The 22268-nt window shown below is 47.6% G+C and overlaps 1 protein-coding gene and 1 pseudogene across 4 annotated transcripts; both read right to left on the reverse strand.

Moving 5' to 3' along the window:
• Positions 1 to 604: 604 nt before the first annotated feature.
• Rabl2 (RAB, member of RAS oncogene family like 2) lies at positions 605 to 9318 on the reverse strand. 4 transcript variants are annotated; one of them, XM_006242227.4, is made up of 9 exons: positions 9207 to 9318; positions 8186 to 8339; positions 5987 to 6016; positions 4752 to 4831; positions 4106 to 4185; positions 2357 to 2468; positions 1985 to 2082; positions 1642 to 1725; positions 605 to 1481 (listed from the first exon to the last, which is right to left on the reverse strand). In XM_006242227.4, the coding sequence occupies exons 2-9, from the start codon at positions 8290 to 8292 to the stop codon at positions 1401 to 1403; spliced, it is 672 nt and encodes a 223-aa protein (XP_006242289.1). In that variant the 5' UTR covers positions 8293 to 8339; positions 9207 to 9318; the 3' UTR covers positions 605 to 1400. The 4 variants fall into 4 exon arrangements, with proteins under 4 accessions (XP_006242289.1, XP_006242287.1, NP_001013239.1 ...); XM_006242225.5 differs by having other exon boundaries at positions 8922 to 9291; NM_001013221.1 differs by having other exon boundaries at positions 1985 to 2079; positions 8922 to 9213.
• Septin7-ps3 (septin 7, pseudogene 3) overlaps positions 9203 to 22268 on the reverse strand; it is a 28936-nt pseudogene continuing 15870 nt past the window's right edge.

Consider the following 22268-nt stretch of genomic DNA (forward strand, 5'->3'; position numbering starts at 1 on the left):
CCTGATCAGAAGTCAAAGTTGAACATTTAAGTATTACCTACTTAAAGGTGAAACACACTTGTTCCTGAGATCTCAAATCTACATTTAATTATAAAAAACCCCACAAACAATAAATTCTACTGAAATGGTCTCTATTGTCAACCAAGAGCTAATTTGGACTACAGCGTAGTAGCCTATCAAGGCAGTCTTCCTTCATCTATGCGGCTAATGTCTTTGTTTACTTCAGACCACAAAGCACAGATACTCGGTGTGATGGTTTGAAGGAGAATGGCTCCCGTTAGTTCCTGTTTGAGTGCTCGTGCTGGTGGAGTGGTTGAGAAGGATTAGGAGGTGTGGCTTTGCTGGAGGTGCGTCCCTGGGGATGGGCTTTGAGGCTTCAAGGACCTTGCCATCTACTATTCCCATTGGTTCTCTCTGCCTTGTGCCTGTGAACCCTCAGCTACTGCACCAGCGCCATCTTCCTGCCTGCTGCTGCAGTGCTCCCCAGGATGATGGTCCTGGACTCACCCTCTGACACTGTGGGCCCCATTAAATGCTTTCTTCTAGGTTGTCTTGGCCATGGAGTTTTGTTATGGCAACAGAGAGGTAATTAAGACACTCAGTATTTATGAAACGTACTCTTTATTGTAAAAAAGGAAACAATATAAACAAAATGATAATGCAAATGCTCGAGACAAGGCAATCCAGCAAGCTGCAGAGCGCAGGCGGCTCTCCTCTGCTCCTCACTGCTACCCTGACCACGACGCAGTGTGTGGCTCGCCCCAGAGGTGGAGGAAGCTTTCTACCCTGAGATGGAGGTTTAAAGGGGGTTTTTGTTCATGTGGTGGGGAACAGTAAAGTGTGTGTAAGCAGATATGGCTAGACTTGTCTTCACTCCACCGCAATAGTTCTGCTCCTGTGCTCTCAACTGACCTAGAAGAGCTCCTGAAACAGTCGGTGCTAAAAACAAATCTGGAATTAACAGTTGTCTGTCAAAATATTGTTGAGAAAGTTGGTTGGGAGACAGGGACAGGGGTATCATGGATGGATTCTGTAGGGACACAGTCCTTTTGCATCATTCTCTCGGCAAAAAGGAAGTGACAGTCCCTGAGGTCAGTTTGGGAAGAAAGACCAACAAACACCTAAATGTCTACTAAGAAGACATGAGCATGTGCACTGTTTCTGCACTGTCAGGCTGCTGGGGTGGGGGTGGGGGATGTGAAAGACACGGATCCCTCATCCTGATGCAGGAAGCTGGTGGGTATCACATCTGTCTAGTTTGTGTTGACCTCATCAAGTACCACAGAACAGTGGGTTTGCAGGAAGTTGAGCAGGGGTAGTCTAGAGAGGTTCTCCAGCAATGTAGGGTGTTCCAAATGGTCCCCAATACCCCAATTCTGCCATGTGTGGATGTCCTCTGGTTAAGAAGGAGATGGGCTCTTGCTCATGTCACCCTGCTCTTGGTCTGGTGTATCCTCTTCTTTCTGCTCCAACTTGAAGTTCTGTGAAGGAGTTATAGGTGAAGCCTGACCCTACACTTGTCCATTCATAGTTCTGAGGCAGTTAGGCGTTGCAAAGGCAGGCAGAACCCCATGTGTTAGGTTGTACTGCACACTCTGAGGAATCATCCTTTTCTATCATACCTCAATCAGCCTGACTTACCTCAAGCTCCTGTAAAACCTCATCCATGAAGTCCTGGGAACTTTTTTTGTAAGCCACAGCTAACCGAATAGCATCATTGAAGAGCTGAAGGTGGGACAGAAATGGCAGAAGTGTAGTCGTGGGTAGGACCCTGAACCTTGCCTTTATAAACCAGTCTCACCAGTCACTGGCCCCTCTCTCACGCTGGTCCCATAGACTGTCTCACCAAATGTGGTCCTCCCAACTTCTCTCCTCTGCTGCACCCAGCCACACCCTGTTCTTGCCTCCTCCTTTCCCTTCTTGCCTCCCCAGGACTCCAGCACTCCTAAGCCACATCAGCAGACTGCCTAAGGCCTACCATTACCTTCACAACATTGGTTCCATCAGCAGCCGAGACAAAGTACAGGGGTAGGGAGAACTTCTTGGCAAAACTGAAATTCTTTTGAGTCATCTGTATGTCTGCTGCAGAGAGAAGCAGGGCACTGGCTTGTCTACCCGGGCAAAGGGGAGAGTTTGGAGGCAGGGTCAGTGGAGGCTCTGGGCTCTGTCAGGGACTGCCCTGGAAATGGGTACTAGGGGTCTGTGTCTTGGGAGGACAGGGTCTTGCTGCTGGCATCCCTATGAGAAAAGGAGTATCTTGGGAAGGAGAAACAAAGGCTGCCCATTCTTTGAAAGAAGGAAATGTGTGGAGCTTGGTCCCGGGAACTACTGTCACCCAGGTGCAGGGATGGCCCACCATCAATTTTATTGGCCACCAGGATGCACGGGATCTCCGGCCTGAACTCCCGAAGTTCTGCATACCAGGTGCCCAGGTTCTTATAGGTGATTTTCCTCTGGACATCAAATACCTACAGAGGATAGAAGACAGTTTAGACACAGTTACATTACTTCATTTGCCTTATTTCACACTCTTATTTAGTACCCTTGGTTATTAGAATTAAGACTTTTTAAGTTCTCGGGGTTGGGGATTTAGCTCAGTGGTAGAGCGCTTGCCTAGCAAGCACAAGGCCCTGGGTTTGGTGCCCAGCTCCGGAAAAAAAAAAGAAAAAAGAAAAAAAAAGACTTTTTAAGTTCTCAAGGGCTTTTGTGCTTAAAGGACTGTGGAGGAACAGGTCATGAGTCCCTTCCATGACCCCTTCACTGTCCTCATCTGACAGCTGGCAAGCCCCTTCAGGTGGCCTCTATGTGCACACACAACTATCTGACTATGAGCTACCAGTGTGCACACTGGAAAGTGAAACGATACATCGGAGGAGGCTGCATAGAGACGGCGGCATCTAAGCAGAGACTGGACCATGAGCAGCGTTTCTGTTGAATGGGTATGAACTGCAGAGAGCTGAGGGAAGAGCAGTGGGGGAGGGTGAACAGACCAGTCTCTTGTGTATCCCTTTCGTGCCACTCCTTATGGATGAGAAGGCACCCACTCATGAGAGCAATGGTGTGCATGCTGTAGGAGGTAGGGCTAGAAGAGTTAGGTGGTGTCAACTGCTATAAAGTGCCAGGGCAAACTTACATTTTGTAGGGAGACACCACAGCAGTGGTGTCAACTTGTGTTCTTATCAGAGCTGTAGCGCCAGCTTCCTTCTCTTGTGATTAGGACCAGAGTGACTTACAGAGCGGTCACAATACAACATCTACCTGGGGACCTCAGTCTTGAGGTCTAGCTGCCATTCCGGGAGCTAGTCCACATCGGCTCTACTGACAAAGTGTCCTCACTTGGTGACAGTCCCTAGGGTTCCTAATTCAGAGACCTAGACTATGGGACTGGGGCTCAGTTCAGGGGTAGAATGCATACACCTATGGGTAAAGTCAGTCCTGTTTACTCCCTAGTATCAAACCTCCAATCAGCCTACGGACTCGTGTGTCACAGATGCTTGCCATTCATGAAGATGTTTTATCTGTGGATTAAGGAGGACATATTCCTTCTCGGCATGTAAGGGAGGTGGCCTGGAAAGCAAGCCTGGGAGCTCAGAGGCAGGGTCGCCCTCCCAGAGGCAGGTTTTCTCAGTCTTACTAGAGCCTACGCACAGGTGACTTTGGGGAACTTTTGTGCAGTCTGTCACCCATGGTAACCATCCTAGATAGCACAGGGAGAGCCTGAGAGGCAGGTGAGGGCTGCTCTGAGAGGGGAAAGGCTTTTCAGAAGCTGTGGGTGAGGTACCCGTGATGTTTCCCTCAGTAGCCGGCGGTAGCCTTGTCTCAGCCATGCTTTCTTTGAACACTGAGTGGTGAAGCCAGCCCAGTGCCTCTGCTTTTCTTTCCTTTGCCCCCATCTGAGGCAGCTCCTCTGGCATATTCTGTTTTAGAAGCTATGGGGGGGGGGTTAAAGCATCTGGGTGGCCTTGAACAACCTTCTCCTACACATCTATATTTGGTGGTGGGGCCAAGGACCATTGATCCCTTGTCTCCTTTGTCTCCTTACCCCTTAGGCTGGAATAACCCAGTGGCTTTTTTTTTTTTTTTAACTGCCCAGCTGGTTTCATACCATGATGCAGGCGTGAGCCTTGTGGTAGTAGGAGGCATGCATGCTCTGGAACCGCTCCTGGCCTGCTGTATCCCAGAAGTCTGCAACGAGAACACAACTGTCTGCCCAATGGGGCTGAGGGACAGGGAGACACCCCGACATGTCCCAAGCATTTCCATGCAGGTCTCTGCAGAAACATGAGTGTATTGTGAGGAAGACATCAAAAGAAGGAAGGACAGTGCAGATAGGAAATCCCGGAAGGAAGAGTGTAGGTGTCCCTTGTCCCCATAGATGGTGGACAGTCAGGATATATGGCCTGGTGACCCCAGGGAAAGGTCATGTCTGACATTTGAGAAGTGGTTAGGCCACAGATGGATCTATGTATGCTAGCCAAATGCTAATCCCTGAGATGAGAAGGTTTACCCCATCAAAGGCCTCTGTACCCCTTTCCCTCTGGCAGAACAGTCTTCCAGTGTCTGCTTGTCTAACTCCTGCCCTGCACACTAGTCCTGGCCTGGGTGCTGTGACACCGTATGTCCTTGAGTACCTCCTTTTCTGCTCCTTGACTTCCAGTTTTTCCTCCTCCACTCTCTCCCACGAACCTCCTTTCCTACCACCTCCCACCCCCGCCCCCACTCAGCGTGGCCTGAGGGCCCATGCTGCTCACCCACAAGGATGGTCTTGCCGTCTACTGTGGCCGTGTGTTTATACAGGGTCAGAGCATATGTGGACAGTTGCTGTGGCTGGCTGGATGCAGGTTAAGGAGCCAAGGTGACTCAGCAGAGGTAAGAGAATGGGGACGGGGCTGAATGGGTCCCCTTCTTACTTAGTTTTTCTTAATTTTTTGAGACAGATCTCACTATGTAGTACTGGCTGGCCTGGCACTCACTATGTAGACCAGGCTGGCCTCAAACTCAGGGATCTGCCTGTCTTTGCACCCTAAGTGCTGGGATTAAAGGTGTGTGCCATCATGCCTGGTCCTTTTTTTGTTGAGACAGGTTTTCCAATGTAGCCTCAAACTTGTGGATATCCTGACTTTGTCCTCTTTCTAAAGAAGTTAGATTTCAAGTTGAATAACTTCTACAGACAGACAGAGGCAGCATCAGGGGCACAAGGTCTAAGGAAGGGGCTGGGAGAACGTCCTGGATACCTGAGTGTGAGGTCACATGGAGCAGGGTTTTACAGAGAAGTGGTGTCACGATGCTCTAAAAGGTAACTGAGGACACTTTAAGACTTTCATGGACAGAGTTCTAATAGGCTAGGACATCATGATTATTCCAGGGTAAAAACCACTGACAGGTCTGGAAGCTGACAAAGCATTCACAAACAGAAGTTCAGGTTTGTGTGTGAAACACCAACAAAATACGTGGGGAACAGCGTCTTGTGAGGCTGAAATAGGCTGGACAGTTTAGTGAGCCACGCTGTGGGCTTGGTACACAGTGGATGGCACCAGTGTCTGGGGAGAGAGTAATTGGCCCTGCAGTTCTCAAATGTAGCCCTCAGGGTCCACTTGGGGAACTTTTAAAAGAAGCTCTAAGTTGCAGCCCCTTACTCCAAATTTGTACAACAGCTCATAGGATGAGGAAAAGCTGATACCCACAACTTATAAGACGTATTCCTACTGAAGACGTTTGAGGCTCTGAGGAAAGAGGTTAAATGATTTACCCAAGGTCAGAACTAGTAAATTTGTTCCAGACTAAGTGCTGTCTGCTATTCTTCCTGGTACAGATCACATGTAAGTAAGCAGCAGCCTGGACTGCATGATGTGGTTTGGGTCACCCAGTGAGGAGCCAGCATGAGGGAAACCCACTGGTCTTCCCTGGACTGCCGGCCTGGAGGTTAGGATGCACGAGAGTGGGAAAAGCCACAGGAACAGAGGACATTTCAAGTCTTTAAGGATACAATCCATCCATGAGAAACCTCTCCATGAGTCTGTAAGGGAAATGTGTGAGGTCACAGGTCACGTACCATCTCTAGCTTCTTCTCTCTACTTTGTCACCCCCCGGGCTGACAATGTGGAAGCCACCTAAGGCTTCCTGTCACTTGTGAACCCTCTGTCACAGTTTCTCTTCAAGCCTGCACATGGGAATCACCATTACCAAGCTCAGAGAGCCAAACCAGCGGTGTCATCCCAGTGGTCGACCTGCACGGGGCGCTCCAGTCCCTTACTTCCATCCCACATACTGCTACATGCACAATTACCCCTGCTTGTGCACGGGGAAACTGAGGCCTAGAAGCCTGTATTCGTCATCCAGTGGTCATTTTCTCAAGGCTCTGCCATTCCTTAGGGCTTTGCTCAAATGTCATCTGAGCAGGATGGGTGACTCTGTGATAGGTAAGAGGCTTGCACTCCTCCATCCCTCTCTGCCCTGCACAGAGCTCCAACAAAAACATTAAATTACTGGAGTGTCGCTATCAATCGGTCGCTATCAATTGGACAGAGGGCGTGGCATAGCAGTTTGCCAATCTTTAGTCTGCTGCTACCTCGCCATGTCCAAGGCAATGCACTGGCCCTCAGTCAGTATTTGAACACATGAATGCGGGCAGCTAATAAGTTTAATTTAGTACATATTTTGCAGCCATGGGGCAACTCTGAAACCTTTTCTTGGTATTATAGCCACTGACTACGAATCAGTCTATATAATAAATCTACACAAAAAACAACACAACAAACTTTGTACCCCCCTGAAAGACATTAAAATCACACACACACACGCACTCACGTGCACACACACACACACACACACACACACACGAAACAGCATACATACATTTTAAATAAGAACAAAACCAAGATTTTAACACTCCTATGGTGGATAATTTCAAATGTCAACATGACATGGTTTAGAATTACCTGGGAGAGGGGCTTCTGGGTATAGACATACTGAAAACTGGCAGAGAACTCCCACTGAAACTGATCAAGGCCTTCTCACCCGCCAACCTTCCTCTAGACACAGATTCCATCCTGGTCTCTCTCTAGCATTCTGCTTAAGATATGAAAGGGGTGGGAACTACTTGCCTTCACAATGTACAGAGGCCAGGACTGTCAGTCTTTTCGTGGTCTGTTAGCTGCTTAGACTTTTTACAAACTGCATTGAGTTAGGTTAGTACTTACTTAGGCCTTCCCTGGGCTTCTCGCCAGTCCACATTTCCCTAAAGGTCTATCAATTATTAACCCAGGGACTGGTCTCCCCTCGCCTGACACTCCTGTTCTCTGTGTCAGTTCTAAATTCAAGTGTGGACAAAAGGCTGCCATTTTCTGGGTAATCTTCCAAATCCTTACTTTCAATGCATGGGATATTGTTGAGGTTAGAGCAACTGTAAAATACTCAGCCCAGCTTCAGTGTAGGGAAGAGAAACGGATGCCAGTTCAGGAAGCTGGCTCCAAACTAGCAAGGCCCCTGGGAACCACTCATTGCTGAGTCTGGCGTAGAATGTGAGGTATCTGCGGACTTGAGGGTTGGGAGACTAAAGCAGAGATTTACGTAGGAGCAACTCTACCCTCATCCTTTGAAGGCAGAAATGAGCATGCGTCCTCAGCACCTCACACTGCGCAGGTGAGAGGCAGGGTGTCTGATGGAGATAGGCCGAGAGGAGTGCAGATCTCCAGGTGGAGAGTTCAATACCCGCACAGGCAGGCACTGTGCAGAATAATCCGGTCGTTCACAACATCACAGTCGATTATCGTTCAACCTCAGGGAGTCCCTCCAAGGAAGTGTTACTGCCTATACCCTACCTGTCCTGTTCCTCTCGCCAATCCCCACTGTCCTGCTCTAGCAACCCCTCGACTTCACACAGGTCGTAATATCTCACGTGCTACCCCTGTACTACACCAGTCATTTCCGGGGTGATCCATCAACAGCTTCTGTAAGGACTCAGAAGGCTCCCTGATTTCTATCTCTTTGACGCTCTCCCATTTCCCCCATGAACACCGTTACGGACATGATTCCGAGGCTTTCCCATGCACACCTAGGCTCCAGTCAAGGCTCCTCCTCACCAGCTCACAGAAACCACACACACTCTCTTCATCTCTGGAGCACTTTTCTGATCCCCCCAGAGCCACTCTGGGATTGTTTTTTCTTCCCCAGTTTCCTGACGTACTTGGACTTGCCCACTGCACTGTCCCCCAGGCAGATGATCTTCACGTTTTCATGAGCATCGTACTTCTCTTGGTCCAGCTCACCCTGCTTGCTTCTGTCCCCTGCCATTAGCTCGTGTCCGTGGACAAGTGTCAGCCTTGGAGTCTTGTCACCGTCTGGAAGAGTCAACAAGAGTCCACTGTTAAGAGATGAGAGGTCTTTTCAACTAAATCTACTTTCTTCTTTTTCCTGAACGGCTGATGAGAGAAACCAAGCACAAGCATCCCAACAACTTGGTCACCATGTGCTCTCTGTCTCTATCTCCTGTCACTTCCCATGGCAGATGAGTTTGGGTCACATCTCCCTTCCTACCTTCCTACCTTCCTACTAGATTTACAAGTTCAACATATGCGTTCTCTTACTTGTAAACTCAGATGTTTAACTGCTCATCGGTTTTTTAAATAGGAGACGAGGGCATATAGCAATGTTACGCGTTAATCATAAACAGTGCGTTAGTTCAGTGCACACTCATACTTCTCATATCTCCACAAGTTTAAGACATGACTACTACCCGATGTGAACACCGGTGCGTAACATCATCTCTAGCCCGCTCCACTCGCTCCATTCCCAAATACGACTCGGCGAACACTGCTTCGAATGTACAATAATCCAGATTCTTCGCCCGCTGGGCTGCAATTACACTACAGCCTGTACAGGGAGTGGTCCGTTCGAAAGCCAAAACCCGACTATCGACTCACAGTGGAATCCCTCAGTGACTGTCACTGTCTTCATGCGGTCAAGCTCTCTTTCGTGTGACAAACGTTTTTAGGCGCTCATCGGGCCTAGCCACCATCTCCCGTAAAGGACCCGCGATCTGGGTCGGGTCTCGGCTGGGCCTCTGCCTTCCCTCCGTCCCATCTCTCGGGCGGGTGTTCCCAGGTACTTTGTCCTCAGTTCGGCTTCGCGAAGGCTCAGAGGGACTCGGGACACCGCAGATGCGCTTTCCCACCACAGCCCCTGGACCTCAAAGGCAGCCGGCTTACCGCTTACAGGTGACCGTAGTCCGGTAGCGGCTCGGCCGCGTCTCTGCCGCTGCTACGCGACCGCACCAGGACCCCGAGCTGGGCTGTCCAGCAATGGCCTGAAGGACCCCAGTGGTGCGCGGGCTGGCCAGCGCAGTGCCTGTCTGCCTGTCGACTCCCAGTTTGCGCATCTGTTCCACTGACCAGGGCATAACAGAGTGGGTGCACTGGGCTACCGGCCTGGGGTGGGAGTGGGAGCCGCAGGTTGAAGAGGCATCTGACCAGCAGTAGGTTGCTGCAGTTTGTGATACATTGCTAGGATAAACCTAGGCAAATTTCTAGACTTTTTTTTTCCTCATTATTCACTTTACTTACCTGTCGCTGCCCCTCCTGCCTGACTCCCCCTCACACAATCCCTCCCCACATCTCCTCCTTTGCTCTGAGAGGGTGGAGGCCCCTCTCCTCCCGGGTATTCTCCCACCCTGGCACATCAGGTCTCTGCAGGGCTAGGCGCATCCTTTACCACTGAGGCCAGATAGGGCAGCCTAGCCAGGGAATGGATTCCACAGCCAAGCAACAGCTTTAGAGAGAGACCCTCTCCCCACTCCAGTTGTTGGGGGACCTCCATAAAGACTGAATTTCACACCAACTACACAGGAGCTCGTGCATGCCTGCGTGCGTGAGTGTGTGCGAGCCTGTGTGTCCAACCCTTGTACGCTCTTTGGTTAGCGGTTCAATATCTGAGAACCCACTAGGGTCCAGGTTAGCTGACTCTGTTGGTTTTCCTGTGGAGCTCCTATCCCCCTTGGGGTCCTCAATCATTCTTCCAACTCCCCCATAAGAGTCCCTGAGCTCTGACTTTCTTAATCTGTAGTCTATGCAGTCCTATGAACGTGTAGGTTGTAGGAAAAAATCGGTAACTGTGTAGTCTCTGAACATGTAATTGGATGGAGATTAAAAGGAACTAAAAGGAAGCACATGCTGCTCCTAGGTATGGAGGAGAAAGTTTATTGTAGATGTGTGGGAGAACATAGCCAGAGCAGGGACATCCTGGAGAGTCCAGGATAGATGTGACCCTGAGCCTGGTCATGTGAAGAGAGGAGGCAGGAGAGAGGGGACAGCCAGGAGGTCAGGAGAGTAAAGGGTAGACAGAAGGACTGGGTACCAAATGTCTGGGATATATAGGAAGGGACAACTGGGAAAAAGCCTCCTTCCCCACAGCACTTGTACTGGAGAAATTTAGGGCAGGTTCAGGGGATGCTAGCCCCACCCTATAACAGGTAGAGACTGGGGATTCTGGGAGAACCCAGGTCTGCACTGATAACATTAAATAGGCACCTTAGTTAGCCATTTGCTTGAGACCTAACAGCAATGATCAAAAATGATTTAAAAAATAAGTATCCGTGGTGTTTCTGGGAGCCTTCTCTTTGTGGACTCTTACGGATTTACCTCAGCTTTACTTCTGAATACAACATGCTCGTGCTACACTGCCATACAGAGTCAAGAACACTGCTTGAAATACTCCAGGTTCGAGGCTATTGTGTTATGCATTGCAGTGTTTTACTGCACATATAAAATATAATGGTTTGCTTTCAGGAAGCAAAGTCTCCTACCAGCATTTCAACTAGCATTTATCAAATTGGTATATCTTTGGATTATGTTGTGTTAACACATTTGGTTTTAGAAATGGTGTTTTGAGTCGTTGACTTGAGTTTCGTTTAAAAAAAAAGAAGACTAAATAAATTTTGGCTTGGGATGAGGGAAAAATTTTCAACAAGTTTTGAGATTACTCTAAACACACCCCTGCTGTTTTGTGGTATATAGCACCATTCTCAGCACTATCCGCTATGAAAAATGTAGTATCAAATGTTCAGCCAAGATTTAACATTCTATCAAATAAAGCACATGCAGATTTTGCTTTTGGTCTTAAGTAAATGGTGGAATTAATATACAAATCAAAGAATTGTTCTAAAATAAAATTAAAATAAAATACTATATAGTTTATCGCGAGGAAATGTTTGAGCTGTGTACCTGTACCATATACCTACATATCTGCGTTTGCCTAAAACTTCTGGGGTGAAAGGGGCCACGAGCAGAAAGAATTTAAGAAGCTTTGGCCTAGATGATCTCATGTGAGCAGAAGTTAGGAGAGGACCCCCGACCTTGCCCCAGTGCAGTATGGGTTTACCTGGCAGATGCTTGTGAAAGTTGCCTTATGCGATGTATTCCCTAAGACCCGCAGCTACTGAGTCCTCCTAGAGTAACCGCTAAGGTTGTAAGATTGCTGGCAAGTCCTGGAGAAGGTTGGAGAATTGGACCAAGTGCAGCAGAGCAGGGCGGACGGCATACGCAGCCTTTGTAATAAAATCGCCAGGGAGCTGTGATGTCAAGAATGAGTCTAGGCAATTGGTAAATATCATATTTGCTCTCTAGTTACTTGTCATTTGTAACATTAGAGGGAGGTGTAGCAGTATCCAATTAATCACCTCTCAAATTGATCCTGACAGTGGCAGCACATTCCTCAATACTCATCCCGAAGTTCTGCATTCCGGAATGAAAGACGCACGCACGCACGCACACACGCACACATGCAGCCTTTATATAATATGCCTAAAACTGCTCAATGGCTGGGCCGCTTCCTAACCTCCAGGTGGCTAACCACCTTCCTCCATCCCTTCAGTATTACTGAGTTATTACTTACTAAAACCTATATTCTACCTGACTGCCCCAGAGCCAGTCGTGCAGCCCTCTTGGGCTGTGTTCTCTAGCTCCTACGTCAGAAAGCACAGATGTTTTTATTGCTATTCATAACAGTAACAAAATTACAGTTATGAAGTAGCAACTGGAATCTCCTGCAAATTCGAGATTAACCCAAATTAACACATATAAGTGGCATTAGATCAAACTCACTACAGGGAGGGAAATAGGTAGGACTTCCAATGTGGACCTTCAAGCTGATGAATTGATACCTTCACTGGGGCCAGGCCTTGTGTGACGGTTCTGTGACTTCAAGCCCACTTTAGATTACCTGGTTGTTGTCTTGCATTCTGTTTTTTGTTTGTTTTTAAAAATAGGTCCTTTTTAAAAATTCTTTTCCCCTCCAAAGATTTATTTTATGTATGAGTACACTGTCACTGTCTTCAGACACACCAGGAGAGGGCATCGGATCCCATTACAGATGGTTGTGAGCCACCATGTGGCTGCTGGGAATTGAACTCAGGACCTCTGGAAGAGCAGTCAGTGCTCTTCACCTCTGAGCCATCTCTCCAGCCCCTGTCTTTTGTTATAGGACGCATTTCAACTGTGAATTTAAAGCAATGTTTTTGAGAATTTTTTTTCTCACTCTATGGCCCAGGATGGCCTTAAATTCACGACAGTCTTCTACCTCAGCTAAGATTACAGGTGTGTCCCACCATACTTGGACCAACTATGACCTCTTGATGGCTGTGAAGAAGCTGTATTTCCTTTGGGCGAGAGATATGGGTCAGTGGTTACGAGCACTGACTGCTCGTCCAGTGAACCAGGATTTCATTCCCAACACCTCCATGGTGGCTTGCAACCGTCTGTAACTCTAGTGCCAGGACGTTCACCGCCTTTTTCTGTCTGTTGTGGGTGTCAGGCATTCAGGTGGTACACAGACACGCAGACAAAAAACACCTACGTAAGAGTAAACGAATGAACGAATGAATGAATGAGCAAATAAAAGAAATTGTAGTTTCTTCCTGGCGAGGTGAAGATACATTTACACACATACCACTTTTGATCTGCGAAACCCACCAGCCTCAGCAGTCTTGCCCTAGCAGACATTTCCATATGCGTATAGATATGATGATATACCTCACTGTCCTTAATGACTGACTGGGATGGACCACTGAATGTTTGAGATAGTTTGACTTCTCCTGCTTCCCGCTGGGACAGAGACTGAGAGGTTTGAACCTAAAGAGTGGTGTACTCTACCACTGAGCTATATCCTCAACTCTATAAAGTGGCTTTTGATAGCTAACATCTGACGCTCAAAGTAACATCAATACACTTTATGTCCTTTGAATGTATTCTAGCCTCAGCACCTGGAAACCTGCACATAAACTATAAAGTCTGTAGCACTATGAAGTCTTCTGAGTGAGACATATACTCTCTGAGGCCTCGTTTAGGAGGTGACATCTGTATTTAGCCGTGATGAAGAACAAAATCTTATTATAGATGGAGATTGTCTAAGGCAGGGTTCCATTGCTGTGAAGAGATACCATGACTGTGGCAATGCTTACAAAGGAAAACGTTTAGTTGGGGCTGGCTTACAGTTTCAGAGGTTTAATTCAGCATGGTAGGGTAGCGTGCTGGCATGAAGGCAGATATGGTGGCGGGGAGGTAGCTGAAAATTCTACACTGAGATCTGCAGATATCAGGAAGAGAGAGAGAGACTCTGGGACTGGCTTGGGCCTTTGAAATCCCAAATCCCACCCCTAGTGACACACTTCCTTCAACAAGGCCACACCTACTCTAACAAGGCCGTATCTTCTAATTCCTCTCAAGTAGCACCACTCCTGAATAACCAAGCATTCAAATGTATATAAGCCTATGGGGGACATTCTTAGTCAAAGCACACTGATGTCAACAGGCTAATAGTTGCCAATGATTTGGATAACAGGAGATGTCTTCGTACCTACAAAAATTAAAATGTATTTATAGTATCTAATGTAAAACAAAACAAGGGTAGATGAAGAGATGGCTCAGAGGTTAAGAGCACTGGGCTCTCCTGGAGGACCTGGGTTCTATTCCTAGCACCCACATGACACCCTACAATTGTAACTCCAGTTTCAGGGGGGGATCCAACACCCTTTTCTGGCCTCCGAGTGCACCAGGTATACATGTGATATAGATACATACATGCAGGCAAACCACTAACGCACGTAAAATTAAACGGGACGTCACGACATGAACGGTGGAATCATATTATCTGCGTGCTATCACGGCACTGCCTTAGGCAATCGCATTGTGTCATCGGGTCATAACAACACTCCCATGTGATGCCACAGGACTCCTTGTGATGTCACAAAGGGAAAGTGAGATAATTCAAGGCTCTATTGTGCCAGCATGTGGTATTGTGATGCTGCAGAATTCTTGTGATATCTGAATGCCTCATGGACACCAGAATGTCCACTATGACAGTATAGTGCCTCACAATGTGCTACTGTGCCCCACCACATGTATCACAGCCCCGCAATGCTCCATCCTTCCATCGAGTCGATACGACCTCTATTGCTCCAGTACAATACTCTGAAGTGGAAATGTAAGAGTTCTTTGGGGCAGTCAGTTGTGTTGGATGGCGTTTTGCTGGGGCAAATGCGTGAAGGAGTGTTTTCCGGAAGTGGGCACAGCTAAAAGACTAAGGCAGACTTTTGAAGGGACGTTGGTTGACTCAGACACAGGTGAAAGGATGTTCCGATAAAGCAAGCACATGAAGGGACACGTGATGAAGGATTCTTTGCTAACAACACAAGTGTATCGGTCCGTCTTACATTGTGTAAGTTCAGCTGCATTTGTCGAGACTCCATGGAGAGAAACACACCAAAAGATTTCTGGTGGTGTGCTGCAGTTTCTTTCTGCTTCTGTGGGCTCAGGCTGACTGACAGAGGGATGTCGGCATGTGCTGAGCCACGTGGTGACCCATGGTTTGGAGGGTATAAACAGGACTGGACGGACAGTGACGGAGACAGAGCTTGGCTTGCTGGTACAGCTAGCTGCCCAGTGCTTGTGGGTCTCAAGTCTCCACGGATCTTCACTTCTCTGAGAGATTTCACAGCCTAGGACTTCTCCTGGCATTCCTTCTGGTTCTTCCTGCTGACTTGTGCTGAGGCTGAGGCGTGGCTGTCTCTGTTAGGTGGCACCACCAATGCTGACTCGTGTTTGCTATCCCGACTCTACTGAACTGGACTGCTGGTGTATCCATGAAGTATTTGCCAGTGGAGTGAGCTGCCGCTGACCTGTGAACTGAACTGCTGATTTCTAGCAACACGGACAGGAGCTGCTCCAAAGAACCTACCTAAACAGATCCACTTCCCCAGTACCCTTTCCCTTTTCATTACCTCTGGTGGGTGGTGGGCTACGAGGGGGACGGTTAAAGCATTTAAGAACCATCATTAAAAATAGGTTTTAGAAAAAAGAAGGAATGAGAGAGCTAAAGGGAATGCCGCCCCATAGGAAGAACAACAATATCAACTAACCAGACCGCCCAGAGCGCCCAGGGATTAAACCACCAACCGAAGAGTACACATGGAGGGACCCATGGCTCCAGATACATATGTAGCAGAGGATGGCCTTGTCTGGCATCAACGGGAAGGGAGGGACAACATACGAAATGTAAATAAATAAAGTAATCAATTAAAAAAAAAGAAAAAAATAAAGTTACAGTACTCCATTGTGTCATCACCATGTGATTGTGGCACAGCTGAATTATTGCCATCCCAACCTTAAATTATGACATCACAGCATGCCATCATCCCATCAACTGAACTGGGAGATCTTAAGTCACAATGGTGACACAGGAGAACCCCATTGTAACATCTGATGTTTCCTTATGATGTCACGATCTTTGAATACTATATCACAATGCTTTACTGTGACACCATAAAGCGAGTGCTGGGCTTGGCGCTGTACATCTGTAATTCTCAGGAAGCTGTGTTAGAAGGATGGAGAGTTTTGAGGTCAGTTTTGAGGGTTATAGAGAAGGATCCTTTTCAGAACAAAAAAGGGAAACAGACTGGAGGTTATCTTGGATGTTTGCCTGCCTGACACGCTTGAATCCTTGGGGTTCACCCCGAGCACCAGAAAAACATGTCGTGATGGTGCACAAAGGAAGCTGGAGGGTTTGGAGTTCAAGGCCATCCCCAGCAATATAGTGAGCTGCAGTGGAGACCTCATTAAACAATTAAGAAAGAAAAAAGGGAGATAGTAAGAAGCAGTTGAACCTTGGGTTTCCACCCAAGCACCGGTGCTCTCGAATAATAGTAATTTAGAGTGTTTTGTACTGTTTAATGTTTGTGCCTTTTGGATACTATTGCAAGCTTGTTAAATGTTTCCTAAGGACTTCATTTGTCTCTTGCTCCTGTCTCTATCTTTGCCTCTTTATCTTTCTATTTTCCTTTCTTTCCACCATTCTCTCTCTCCCTTCATCTACCTTGCCCCATGAGTGTGTGCATGCATTGGATGATTGTGTGTGTGCTTGCCCACGCAAAGGGTTGGCGGTAGTGGGGGGGGGCAGATATCGACTTTAGTGGCTTCTCAAACTGTGTGTGTGTGTGTGTGTGTGTGTGTGTGAGAGAGAGAGAGAGAGAGAGAGAGAGAGAGAGCGAGAGCGAGAGAGAGCGCTCAGCTCATGAGATGTGTAAGACAAGCATTTCTCCCAGTTAAACCACCTTTCCAGTGCTCAACCTCATTTTGTTTGAGGCGGACTTTCTTGCAGAACCTGGAGCTCAGCAGTTTAGCTGGACTGGATGCCGGTGAGTCACCAGGATCCCCAAGTGGTCCCCAAGTGCTGGGGTTTCAGGTATGTGCTGTCACACCTAGCTGCCAATCTGTATTCATGCTTGCAAGGCAAACACTTTACCCAGTGAACCATCTCCCTGGGACTCACTAAATGATTTAATGCTAACAACTCTACAAGGCAGTTGTTACTATTCTTATCCAAAATAGGAGGTAACTGAGGCCCGAGAGTGTGGCGAACTTGTCTATAACGCAGTGAATGGTTCCCCGGTGAAATGGACTCAAGTCCTCTTTTTCTTTCAATGGGACAAGCATGGCGGCTGCGATATTCTCAGCAATGAAAAGAAAAGACACAAAAGTGTTGTGTGAATGAGATCTGATGATTCTCTGAAGTAGGGACTGAAATGGGGCACTGTGGCAGCTACCACAAAAGGAGGACCAGATTGCTCCTTTAGGCTCTGTGATGACCAGTTGTTTTATGTTAACTTGAGGGACATATGCCTCCGTTAGGTTGGGCTGTAGACAAGGCTGTACGGCATCTCTTAATTGGTGGTTGATATGTATGGAAATGCAAGCAAAACCCACCCTTTCTTCCCCAAGTTTCTTTTGGCCCCGGCAGTAGCTACCTTGAGGACTACGTTGTCTCAAGATAACAGCAGTGCACCACTAGGTGGCGGTAAAGCCCAAGATCTGTAGTTCAGTCACCTGCCCTTACAGAGTGGAAAAGTACAAAATAATTCAGGGATTTATACTCTGATCTGACCCTTTCCCCCGGTCTCTTATATCCCAAGCCAGTCTCAGACTTGTGTAGGTGAGGATGACCTTGAACTTATGATCTTCTCTGCTTCATCCTCCCTAGTGGGATTGCAGATGGGTGCTACTATGCTGGTTTTGCCCTCCTAAGAGAAGAATGGGAATCTGTGCCATATAACAACTCTGGCCAGATGGCCCCAGTTTTATTATAGCCTGGCTATAAATAAAGCTGTCAACTCCGAGGCCTAGGAAAAAGCCCTCAATACATTTGATGCTTGCCCAACATGGTTTCTGTCCAAACATTCTGGCATTAAGCCTATTCTCCTCCAGCCATTTCGCTCACCGCTCTTCTGAAGTCTGGGAATCTAAGTGGGAATGCGCTCAGGTCAGAGTTGAGGTTGCGGTGGGGAAGCAGAACCCAAGAGAAACTCTCTTCCATCAGCCAGCAAGGGAACGTAATCCTGGGGGCAGCGCTGCTGGGTGGTCATTGGCATTTCTTTCTTCTGGGGAGCGTGATGCTTTTGTTTTCTTGATGCTTCAATACCCCAGTAAACGGTAAACCTTGTGGATGTTTTTCTGCTTGACCTCGAGAGAAAAGTCTCTTGTAGCCCAGGCTTGCTTGGAACCTGAGGTGTAGCTTAGGCTGACCTTAAATTCCTGGTCTTTCTGCCTTTGCTTCTTCAGTGCTGGGAACACAGGCATGCACCATGATGCCATCACCCTTGGTTGTCGGATTTTTGTTTTGAGGCAGGGTCTCTCTGTGTAACCCTGGATAGCTTAAAACTCACCACTGCAAGAAGCAAAAAACGGTGGGTGAGATGGTTCAACTGGAAAAATAAGTTTTATGTGCTGTGGCAGAAGCCCAGGACTCAGTGTGATGCCTGGAATCCACAATGAAGGGACAGAACCAGTTCTTAAAATTAGTTCTTTAACTCTGAGCATGCATGTACACACACACACACACACACACACACACACACACTCTTTCTCTCTCACATACACACACTCTCACACACTCACATTTACACACTACACACACACATAGTTACATACACATATACTTTAATAAAATAGTGTTACTTTTATGTCTGTGTATATACATTTTTGTATTTAAATGTATTTAAAGTTTTTGTGTGTATATGCACACATAAATCATCTTATGTATGTATTTATGAATATCTTGCCTTCACGTGTTTACGTGTACTGTGTGCTGATTGTGCCTGACGAGGCCAGAGAGGGTATCATATCCCTTGGAACTGGAGTAACAGTCAATCGTAAGCTGTCTTGTGGATGCTGGGAATTACATCCAGAATGTCTCTAAGTGCAGCAAGTGATGTAAGACTCAGCAAACTTTCCAGCCCCCAAACTTATTATTCTCTTTAAGAAGTAAGATAAGGGGTTGGGGATTTAGCTCGGCGGTAGAGCGCTTGCAAGCGCGAGGCCCTGGGTTCGGTCCCCAGTTCCGGAAAAAAAAAAAAAAAAAGAAGATAAATGTAAACATATTCTGCAGCACAAATGATGGGTTCCGTGATAAAAAAATAAGACATAGCCATAGAGAGAGGGATTTCACTCATTTGGGGACATGTTCCTCCAGCATGCATGAGGAAGCCCTGGGCTTGATCCCCACACTGTATAAAACAGCTGCGGTGGGGCGTTCAATAACCCAACAGGAGTCAAGTGAACCAACGGGGCAGGTCCTCTGGTCAAATGTGACTCTTAACGGTGGGAGCAAGGGGCCTCCTTCCTCTTCCTCACCTCCTTCCCCTGTTTGACTGAAACCCAGTGTGTAGAGCCGACCACCACGAGCTCTCAGACCCATCTGCCTCTTCCTCTCCAGAGCGGAGGTCGAGGGCGTTCGCTATTCCACACTTCACTAGAGTTCTGGGTTACAGACATGTTCAGCTTTTTAAAAAACACGGCGCTGGGGGTCCTTACGGGCACAGCAAGCACTTTACCCACTGATCCATCTCCTCAGCCCCACCTCCTCCTCCGTTTTCAACATGTGGGTCTGCAGCAAGGGCAGGCTTAAGAAAGGAAAGTCTGATCCTAACACGTAGCCTTGAAAACTGTACTGCCGTAGATGAGCCCCAGAGCAGTGGGCCACAGAACGGAGGCTGCAGAGGACCCAGACCATTCTGAAAGTCATCCCAACCAACTCAGGAAGTGGAAAGCTTGCTTTGAGTTAACAGGAATTCTTACGGGCAGAGCTTGCGAAAGGAGAGCAAGCACTTTCTGAAGTCCGCGTAGGGATGCTCGCACCTGTTTTGATAGGACAATGAAAGGAAGCCCAGAATAGCTTTGCCATCCAAGTGCAGCCCTGGGGATGGGGCAGGTTTATTTCCTCTGCGTGCATTGCCTAGCATAATTCAGCCTCTCTTGTTCTGGTAAGGCATTCCACATAGCTGCTTGTCTCTGTTTCTGTGTCTATCTGTCTCTGTCCCTTTCTGTCTGCTTCTCTCTCTCTCTCTCTCTCTCTCTCTCTCTCTCTCTCTCTCTCTCTCTCTCTCTCTCTCTGTTTTTCTTTCTGTCTCTCTGTCTCTCTGCCTCTCTTTGGTACAGGAGGTCAACAAATCACTGTCGGTGAGAAATTCCCACCAACCAGCAGGGCTATCAGCTCTCTGGAACACCTGGGTGCAGTGAATTCAGGATCAATGGCTCCATCTGGATGCTGCCTGTGTCAGGAGCTGCAGGCCTCTTGGATGTTAAAAAAAGATCAGTTCTTTTAAGCATACACCACAATCCCAGAGACAGTGCTTTTCCCTTTTTCTTCAAAGAGTTGTGTTTTCAGACAACCATGGTGGAGGACACTCGTGTTAATCCCACCAGTTGAGAATAAGACCACTACCACGATCTTTAAGCAAAATTTGAAGTGAGCTTTATTTAAATATGGCCAGGAGTATGGGCTTTGTCCGGGTCCATTCCCGGGTTCCCAGAAAATGGTGATGAGTCACATTTTGCTGAGGCCTCAAAAGACAACCCTACAAGACCACTGTACTTCCTATCAAGTCCAATCAGGGGCAAGCATATCTCCTGACGCACATTCTCCCCCACCCAATTCGGGGCATATCCTGATGCATTTCCTGATTATATACCTCCCATCTACGATCAACTACAATCAGATATCGTTGGGTCAAACTTGTTTAGGGGAGTGAAAACACATGGCTTGTGATTTCCCGTAAACCACAGACTCCAGCATTTCAGGAACTATCTGCTCTTGGGCAAGGGGCCTACAGGTTAGAGGCAGTCTTGTTTCATGGGTTTAAAACTTAAAACATAACTGTGGCTCTCACACCTATAATAAAAGCAGTCAGGCGTCTGAGGCAAGAGAATGGCTGAAAGTCTGAGGTCAGCCTGGGCTATATAGCAAACTCTCTCTCTCTCTCTCTCTCTCTCTCTCTCTCTCTCTCTCTCTCTCTCTCTCTCACACACACACACACACACACACACACAACCAAACCCTCCAAACCAGAATGAACCAACAACCACCACCACCAAAACAGCTCAGCCAGTGTGATGGCTTATTCTTGGTTGTCCAACTTGACTACAATTGGAATTAGCTAAAACCCAAATGACTGGCCACACCCGTGAGGGGTTTTCCTCTCCGTGAAATCACTTGAAGTAGGAATACTTCTCATCCAGATGTTTTGAAGTGGGAAGATTCTCCTTTAATCTGGTCACACCTCTGCTGGCAGCCATATAAAGGGCATGGAATAAGGGAGCGTGCTCTCTCTGTTTGCTTTCGCTCTCACCTGCAAGTCCATGTCACTGGCATTAGTGCTGTAAACCAGGCGCTTTGCTGACCCAGTGCATCCCCCGCCACGGCCAGGCGTGGCACATTTCCACTGTCCACGGTTGTGTATTTTCCAATGCAACATGTCCCTCCGGACATCACAGCTCTCTCTCTTGTTCTCTCTCTTGTTCTCTCTATCTCCTGGTCTTTCTGTGTGTCTGTCCGCCTGTCTGTGTGTCTGTCTGTCTTCCTCCTGTCCCCACTCCAAGACAGTCTTTTGCTCCCCTATTCCTAATAAACCTCTTGCGTTAGCACTGTCTGTTAGCGGCACACCTCAGCCCCAAATGGCCAAGTTATGTTATCCTAACAATTGAAGTCTACTTCTTCAAGATTCCAGCATATATTGAAGAAGCTGAGGAATCCAGCCCTGTGGACTGAACAACTACTGGATTCTTGGACTGGATTCCTTTGGTAAACAGCTATTGTTTGACTAGCAGGACGACAGCCTATAAGCCACTCTAATAAATCCCCTTTATGTCTCTTTCTAGTAACGAACTATAGAAATGACCCCTGAAAGTATAGTCTTCTCTTTCTATAGACTCATTCTATAAGTTCGGTTCCTCTAGAGAACCCTGACTCAAACAGCTGATGAAGCAGGTGCCAGGTAAACATGAGTACCAGAGCTCAGACATCTAGAGCTCACACAAATGCTGGGCACGTGTGATGGCTCACCTGTAATCCTAGCAGCAGCAGGTAGGGGTAGAGATCTCTGGGAGCCAAGTGGCTAGCTAGCTAGAGGGGCAGGTGAACTCCAAGTTCAACTGAGAGACCCTGCCTCAAAATACAGAATGGAGAGGACTGAAGAGGACACTTGTGTTATGGGGTGTCTGCTGGAGAAGAACGCTCAGTCTATAGCCAATTGAACATCTTTGTTCCAGTCACTGGAACTACGCTTAGGTATTTTGGGACCCAAATGTAGCATCGAGCATTTAGAGTAAGGGGTTTTTAAAGGCAAAATGTGTTGGGTATCTCATTCAGCCACAGAGGGCAGGGTGGTGGTGGAGGGTTTACATAAGCAAATAGTTTGACAGAAGCCAAGATAAACAGCTGTAGGGGAGGCT

The sequence above is a fragment of the Rattus norvegicus genome, chromosome 7, assembly GCF_036323735.1.
Source record: "Rattus norvegicus strain BN/NHsdMcwi chromosome 7, GRCr8, whole genome shotgun sequence".
Lineage (NCBI taxonomy): Eukaryota > Metazoa > Chordata > Mammalia > Rodentia > Muridae > Rattus > Rattus norvegicus.

What these genes read in the sequence shown, in the direction of transcription:
- Rabl2 (XM_006242225.5), bottom strand. Translation starts at nt 8,955, where the DNA reads ATGAAGACAGTGACAGTCACTGAGGGATTCCACT. An exon ending in AGTCACTGAGGGATTCCACT is followed by an intron (nt 8,340 to 8,921) that starts GTGAGTCGATAG and finishes TGACTCTTCCAG; the next exon opens with ACGGTGACAAGACTCCAAGG. An exon ending in ATGGAACCAATGTTGTGAAG is followed by an intron (nt 1,726 to 1,984) that starts GTAATGGTAGGC and finishes TCCCACCTTCAG; the next exon opens with CTCTTCAATGATGCTATTCG.